The 8,290-nt window shown below is 32.4% G+C and overlaps 1 protein-coding gene across 4 annotated transcripts; it reads left to right on the top strand.

The window, feature by feature from the left end:
* Positions 1–171: 171 nt before the first annotated feature.
* Positions 172–6,693, top strand: LOC111384747 (endonuclease V). 4 transcript variants are annotated; one of them, XM_023009067.1, is made up of 8 exons: positions 172–310; positions 413–701; positions 2,183–2,245; positions 2,681–2,720; positions 4,193–4,257; positions 4,565–4,681; positions 5,534–5,658; positions 6,467–6,693. In XM_023009067.1, the coding sequence occupies exons 1-8, from the start codon at positions 249–251 to the stop codon at positions 6,507–6,509; spliced, it is 804 nt and encodes a 267-aa protein (XP_022864835.1). In that variant the 5' UTR covers positions 172–248; the 3' UTR covers positions 6,510–6,693. The 4 variants fall into 4 exon arrangements, with proteins under 4 accessions (XP_022864835.1, XP_022864833.1, XP_022864836.1 ...); XM_023009065.1 differs by having other exon boundaries at positions 5,534–5,662; XM_023009068.1 differs by lacking the exon at positions 4,565–4,681 and having other exon boundaries at positions 5,534–5,662.
* Positions 6,694–8,290: the final 1,597 nt, after the last annotated feature.

Raw genomic sequence — 8,290 nt, 5'->3', positions numbered from 1 at the left:
AAAAAAAATACATTTTTCAACAGTAATTTGATATCGTTTTAATCACATATTTTTTAATAAAATAATATTATACGTAAATTTAAAATTTTTCTTATTTTTTAAACACACATGTCCAATTAATACGATATTCAAAAATGTATTTTTATTCCAATAATGTGGGTCGGCCTAACTCGGAAGTGTGTGGAACCAGAATCCAAAAGGGCTACTCGCCATTTACGATCCATTTTGTCTTCTTTCAACAAAGATCGATGGAAAAAGAGCCTGCTCTGGAAACTCGCTGCTCTACTGATCTTCAAGACAAATGGATTGAGTAACTGCATAAAATTTCATTATTTTTATTGCTTTCTTTTACACTTGCTTAGGAACTCGAAACCCAATTTTTTTCCCCTCATGGTGCTCGATTTTGATTTAGGATCCAAGATTCACTCAAGAAAAAGATGAAAATAGAAGATGATTTCAATTGGAAAATACCCACAACTGAAGTACAAAATCTTGAAGAAAAAACAGAAAATTCAGATTCCTGTGGTGCAATCCTGAAGTACGTGGGCGGAGTTGACTTGAGCTTTTCAAAAGCCGATCCATCTATTGCATGCGCCACCCTTGTGGTTTTGGACCTCAATACTCTTCAAGTTGTATATGAAGATTTTTCCATTGTTAAGCTGCATACTCCGTATATACCTGGTTTCTTGGCCTTCAGAGAGGTCCTGTTCATGAATTTTTCCTTTCAATTTTTATTCGTAAATTTATATCATTTTGTCGAGATATTTAGATGTACGACCTCTGGCGTATAGATTACAATACTTTATTGCCTTGTGTGAGACTTATCAGTACACAATTTGATAGGTAGAAGATTAATGCTTTGTGCTTGAGTTAAAGCGCAGGTAGGATAGAAAGCAAGGAAGAGATAATAGGTTGCATATAAATTATACCTGCATTATTCGTATTGATATGCCTTGAAATAGAGGCGAGGATTATGGAGTATAAGGATAGGTGGACAACGAAATGGTGGTATTACGGTACATGAGGACCTTAAAGGACACTAGTTTCCATAACTAAGACAAGGATTTATTCGTTTGGATTTGTAGTGCAAGATGCATAGTTAATGTTTTAAGTGCCTATGCAACGAAATATGATTAGGATAATTCTTGTAGGTGCAACTTTGTGAGGATATGGATGGATTATATACAAAACTGGGTTTTGAGAACTGGATTAAGAAATACACTTGGACAGAAAATTTTCATGTGAGACTTAATGGACTTTTAGGAAAGGATCACGGGGATGTTGGCATGATATATTGCTGATTTGGTATTGCAGATAAAAACTGATCTTTGAGTGCCGATTTTAGAATTTTCCTTAGCGAGCGATCTGATAGTAACGCACCTTTTTCATGAAGAGAATAACACTTGATTAGCTTTAACAGTGGGCTTAATAAGAGTTAGAGTTTTGTTCGTGGCTAGAAGAATAGGTTATCTCATGTATGGGATGAGAATTTTTTGGGTGAGTTTGTTGGATGAATAATTCTTGATATTATAAGAAAACACATAAATTTCATGCTCCATTCTCTATTTCTGGCTCTTGCCTTAGGAGAGCTTTATCCCTGTACCATTTTAACTTTTTTCTTTATATGATTATCAATTCTTTGGATAGTGGGAAAACTGCATTTTTTTTTAGCATAGCACACAACTCATAATTGCTGCAGTTGAGATTTTTCTGTTTCCAAGTGCCCCATAATATATTATTCCTTTTACATAATGTAATCGTGAGAAAAAGGCACAAGTTTTGGAGTATAGAGGACAAGATATTTGTCTTCAGAGAGATCTTATTCACACTCCTTTACATTTTTTTACTTATAAAAAAACACTAATTCTTAGATTTTACGAAATTTCGAGCCTTTGGAGCATAACGTTATCAGAAGAAGCATGGTTTTCACTCTGGGATGATGAAAATTGAACAATTTCCCTGCATGTTGGCTTTTGTCCTTTCATTTGAGATTTCCCGTTTGTATTTGTATCACAATAAGTTTTGCGCAGAATATGTTCTAGGTAAGCAATGGATTTCCTTTTTCTTGGTAAAGAACTATTTTTACCTGTAAATTGTTGAGGATTAACTATGCGCTTCTTCATATGGTTCTGGATTTTGTTGTATATATAGTACAAACTCTGAATGTTTATCTATTTTGCAGGCCCCAGTTCTTCTAGAACTTCTCGAGAAAATGAAGAAGGGATCTCTTCCATTCTATTCTCAGGTGATAACCTTTTTAATACTAGTATTAAATATTTTTCTTTTATATTGTGAGATAACATTAACGTGGAAGTCTGATAAAATTTATTTGATTAATTATGTGAAATTATCTATCAAGAAACAAATTTAAAAACTTTAAAAGACAAATGTATTTGACTCTGCCAAATTTTCACTACAATGTGAAAGTATACTGATGAAATTTATTTGATTCTCTTATGTAAATTGTTTATCAACGAACAAATTAAAAAAACTTATAAGAGACTGCCAAATTCACACTGCATTTCTTTTTCCTGAAACAAGAGTTTCTGGAGTATTTTATTTTAAGATGCATGGGTGGGTTCTCGGTGTGTTTTTTGTAAAATGTTCAAATACTATCCGTCTCTAATCCTTTTCAAAATTTAATTGACGCTTATATCCTTTAAGTCAATTACTTTGACAGATATTGATGGTTGACGGCAACGGAATACTTCATCCTCGAGGCAAGTCTTTTATTTTTCAATGTTTAAGAAAAGATAATAAGTGATGCATTATGGTTAAATTCCTCCTTGAAACAGCTCCTGAACTCTTTGTTTATTTAGTTCATTTTAAAAAAATCCCAATCTTATTTCATGAAAATTGCTACTTTCTTCCATTACCTTTCACTGGTACTTGCTGGAACTGTTATATTGTGGCTTGCTTTTAGAGCATCATATTGTTTATGATTCTTAGTGAATGATGTTTTTATTCTTCTATTTGTTACTGGAAGTGGATAAAGACTTCTTTGGATGCTGCTAATGTGCATGGTGATAGGGAAAGAATTATTGATTAGAATACTTTTAGTTCATCTCCAAATATTCAATAAATGTTATCATGTCTGTCCTCTCTACCTATTATCATGTTAACCAATGACTTCCGCTAGCATTATCACAGTGAGTGGCCTATGTTTGTAGCTCCATCTTATTTAAAGAAACCTTTTCACCCGTTATTGGGCAGCTTATATGTTGTTTTTAAGAAAGAATATACAAAATGTGAGTTTGCTAGACAACCTCAAGTAATTTTTCTATGTGCTCTTATTATAGTGTCCATATAGCCCATGTTTGGATTCCATTTTAATGAGGTTTTGAGAAAAAATGTATTTTGGAATAGTAATTTTTTGAAAAATGCATAGTTAAAAAAGAAGGAAAAATTTTGGGTTCACATGTTGGAAAATCACTACCAGACACGTCCCTAATATTATTTTATTGAAGAATGTGTGGTTGAAAAGAAGAAAGAAAAAAATGTATTAAAATTAGAATGAAACCCAAACATAGGTATGGTTCTCATTTTATTTTATTTATTTTTTTAATTTAAGAATAGGTTTTAAGTGGTGTGAAAACTTTATGGATACTAAGGTATAAATATGTAGAAATAAACTAAAACTGTGAAAGGCCTATGTAAACTTACTATTCCAAGGACGTGTAAGTGTATATTTGTTTGGCTTACATGTATAGCCCTTGCTTGTATTGTTTATTAGCTGCATTATTATCATGTTAAAACTAATTGATTAACAATAATTTCACCGTACCTAAATAGAAGCTAGCTATTAATTGATATAATGACCAAAAGGGGGAAAAAGATCCAAAAGTTGAAAAATCTTAATTTGAAGGTCTAGATTGGTAAAACTTGTGCCTGCAAAATTAAACTAATCCATTAGGATTGCATTTGTGCTCTATTTCCTTAAATCTTATTGCTGGGAACGAAAACAAAAAAAGATCAATTTTATATAATGCTGTCAGGATATTTCTGCTGCTTCTCTTTTGCTGTAGTTGGTAAGAGAGATCTTGAAGAGCCTGCTTTTGTTTTTGACGAGTTTAAACCATCATTAGTACTATTCTGCTTACTGCTTTGACTGTGCTTTGGTCTTTAATTTTTGTGCACAACTTGTTAATTCACTCTGCTTTTCATTTCAATCTAAACTTGGAGACTTGTGCAGGCATGGGATTAGCTTGTCATCTTGGTGTTCTAGCTAATATTCCTACTGTTGGGATAGGAAAGAATGTAAGTTTTAAGATTATGGCCCCGTTTGGTACTCCTTTTTTTCAAAATGCATTTTTCTCTTTCTTCTTTTCAACCACACATTTTTTTATTAAAATAATATTACACGTAAATCAAAAACTTTTCCTCATTTTTCAACCATACATCTCCCATCAATTTATTCTAAAATGCATTTTAACATAAAAATGGCTCTCAAACACCCCTATGATATTATTTTGTTGGACGTTAATTTTTAAAAATTATTCTCTCTCTGTGTGTCAGTCATAATGTGCCAGAAGTTAACAGCATGTTCTCTGGTAATACATTTCAGTTACACCATGTTGATGGTCTAAACCAATCTAGAGTGAGACAACTTCTTGCAGGTGAGGGAAACTCGTCTAAAGATGTCTTCACTTTGATTGGGGACTCAGGGTCTACTTTAGGAGCGGTGAGAATTTTTAATTATTTTCTTGCAGTAATCCAAATGTATGCAGCTTTACTAGTTAGCTGTAGTTGAGAGTGAAATGCCATGTATACATTGTAGTCTCGCATTATATATACGTTGTAGCCTTGTTTATGTTTTAGTAAATGAATTCTCTCTCTTAAAATGAAAGAATAGAAATATAATTCCAGACAGTTCTCTCTGTTTTGTTAAGCTACAATTATGTGCTTTCAAGTTGAATGGAAGTGGAAAAAGGGTCTAAATAACAATAATGAACTAAATATCGCATGTGAAACTAGTTTAACCTCAAAGCCTTGTTATCTCGTATTTATTTGGGTCAAGTACATAGGTTCGCATATTTCACTCTACTCTATTTGGTGAGAATTAAAATCAGATTTTTAATAGATTTTGATAAAATTTGATAAATGTGTGGTTAAAAAGTTTGGGGACCCATGAAATATGTGGTTAAAATTAATTGTTAACTTTGACTTTAATTAAAATCTGGATTTTAATAGTACCAAATGGGGGCTAAGAAACATGTATGAAGTAAAACACACACACTTAAATTCATTCATATCCAGTGGTTTTAGGTCAAGTTTGTTCTCAAGTTGTTTACACTACTACTATTACTCTTCCTAATTTACATTATAAAGATTCCTGTAATATGTACGTGCTTGTATTGATATTTATTTAAAATATTGGATTCCTTTATTCTATGATAAAAGTTGGTGCTTTGAGCTACTTCAATAAATTTCATCTCAAAGTTTGCATTTGAAAATACAGCTGAAGATTGCTAAACCTTAGTTATTGTATTTTAACAATTGAAGATATGTACCAACATATATTATAGTTATGCAGGCAATGAGATCAACTCAAGACGCCTCGAAACCCATATTTATTTCGGTTGGTCATCGTGTGTCTCTTACCAGTGCCATCAAGATTGTGAAATTGAGTTGCAGATTTCGTGTCCCGGAGCCCATCAGGCAGGTAATACTTGGTGCTTTTGAAATTTTGCTAGTAGCATGCATCAATTGATTAATGGATCTAATATAGATTTTGTGACAAAGCACAAGGCCATAATTAGTTTAACTGACAATTATACATTAAGCAAAGGGTAATTATATTCACCCTACAGTTTTTTTGTTCTTTTTCGCACTTTTATCCCCTACTTTTTCCCTTCCATTCTTATCTCTTGTCTTTGATATCGATTTCTGTCCAGATATTCGGTTAGTGTGGGGAGTATATTTTGTTGAACTTTTTTATTTGTTATTTATCTTGCTTATTAAAAAAAATGAGGGGCAAATAAGACTTCTTACTCGTAACGGATTTTTTGGCCATCATTAGGGACAAAATGTGTTAATTAAAGAAGGTTGAGGATCAAAATACAAAGAAAAAAGTTGAGTACGCAAGTGCAAGAATGAGCAAAAGTTAGACGTTTCATTGCAATTAAAATGTGGTGCATTGTAACAAACTATGGTGTGAATATAATTACCCTTAAGAAAACCTTGATCGCTCTTAAATATTATTTGTTGATCTACCAAATTGAGAGATCTTGCCATAAGTGGTTTGATTCTTGTTTGGGGACAATGGTCACCTTTTGATTTAAGAAAAATAAATGTTCCAGTATTCAGCATTATCTTTATACTTTCAACTTGGAATGTAGATAGCATCAGTTGAAACTTGAAACTGTTCCAGTGACAGGAGTATATTATTTCGATTACTTGTTCGTGCTAAATGTGCAATTTAATCTTGCTCGAATTTTATTTAGCTTATTTTCTCTTTCGTTGTTAGGCTGATATTAGATCCAAAGCTTGCCTTCGAAAGCATGGCTTAAGCTAGCTTGATCGTGGACCTGTCTACAGTGGCACCTTCAGGAGAAGTGTCTCCAATACATTTGTCTTACACAGTATATAACCTGGTATTTTTTAATTTGTAGATTAAATTTAATTTGTCGATATTTTCAAAAATTTGTTCTGTATTCAATAGTATTCATAAAGAAAAAGTTAAAATCTTATCTATTTTACTGTCATAATCCAACTACTACTGTATACCAAACATGCCTCAAAGAGGTAGATGAATTAGGCATCAACTAGCCTTCAGTTAGGAACAATTCATCTTATGGCTTCAAATTTACTTGCTATTCCTCCGTCATTGTACCCTTAGAGGTAGGGCTCTACAACATGGTCCTTTTTGTTTAACTGTATTCGTATAATCTTCTAGTGATCCTGATTTGAAAATTAGAGATCTTAATTCTATTTCATCAAAAGCAATCAATTTGCTAATAATAATAATAATAATAAAAGACAATCAAGATTTACAGAAGCTTTATTCAATGTGAGAATACACCATTTTCGTCGCTGTAATAATATACTATGATGAAAAGATTTACATGAAGAATTGTACACCTATCTTCTCTAGTTTCTCCCTCTTTTATGATGGTGATAAAAAAATCTAATGATGCCACTATTTATAAGATAAATTAGAGCAAAATAGAAATTACATGGACACAATTCCTAAATTATTCTTAATGAAATTTTGGTTGGGGTTCTTGTGTCTTTTCTAACCCCCACGGCGACTTTTATCACGGATGTAGATTTGTGTACTGCTTTTGCACAATGACAATAATTAAGCTCCGAAACTTTAACGTTACAATCATGCATTCATACTCTACTACTCACCATGGCTCAGTCCTCTTGACCTCTGCCACTCCTTGATGTTTACCATCAAATATTTATCGTTGTCACATCAACTCGCATTAGCTTATGAACCCATTAACCATTTGCTTATCAAATTTGTTTTGAGACTTGAGAAAGTGTGTAAGGTTTGGAGAAACCGATCATGGTCTTGACAGGGATTGTGGCGTGGTGGCTTGCAAGGCATAGAGGTGTAATTGGGTTGCCCTTGGCTCGACATGGCTCTTTTTAGACAGTTATCAAGCCTCAGCATGGGTCAAGAGTAAGTTAAGAGTTACAGCTAGCATCAAGTTTTTTGAGGGGCATGTCTGTACGGACATATATGGCCGTGTGGAATTATTATTAAGAATACAATTGGACATTACTTAAATATGAAAGTTATATTTAACATATGAAGATTTCAACATCTCTTACTACAAGATAGACTATTACAAAGTTCAAAAACGTTCAAATGGAGAAGAGTTACATATTTTTATTGTCAGTAATTTTCTCAAATGTTTTTCAACATTGTTTACGTGTTGCCATTGAATTTTTCCGTTCATTTTCCAATTACCAAAAACTCTATAACTTATTCGAGTTGGCCTAAGAATCAAAATATTATTTCATCTTTTATTTCGTCACTCATTGTTTTAAAAATTAATGACTTGATGAACTTACCAAAATGTTATTCTACTAGTCCTTTCAATCGCTATGTCATCAAATTCATTAACTTCTAAAACAACAAAGTGAGAAAGTGATGGATGAGAGAACATTTTGAGAGGTTCAATGACAATTTGGATATGGGTATTTAGCTCTTGTTTGGTGGAGATTAATATTAGATTTTTAGTAAATTTTGATAAAAGTTAAAGAAATGTGATTAAAAAGTTGTGGATCCCATAAAATTTGTAATTAAAATTAATTGTTGACTTTAACTTATATTAAA

This window comes from Olea europaea, unplaced genomic scaffold, assembly GCF_002742605.1.
Source record: "Olea europaea var. sylvestris unplaced genomic scaffold, O_europaea_v1 scaffold2990, whole genome shotgun sequence".
Taxonomy (NCBI): Eukaryota; Viridiplantae; Streptophyta; class Magnoliopsida; order Lamiales; family Oleaceae; genus Olea; species Olea europaea.
Note: the sequence above shows the minus strand (reverse complement) of the source record. Positions and strands in the feature narration are given on the sequence as shown.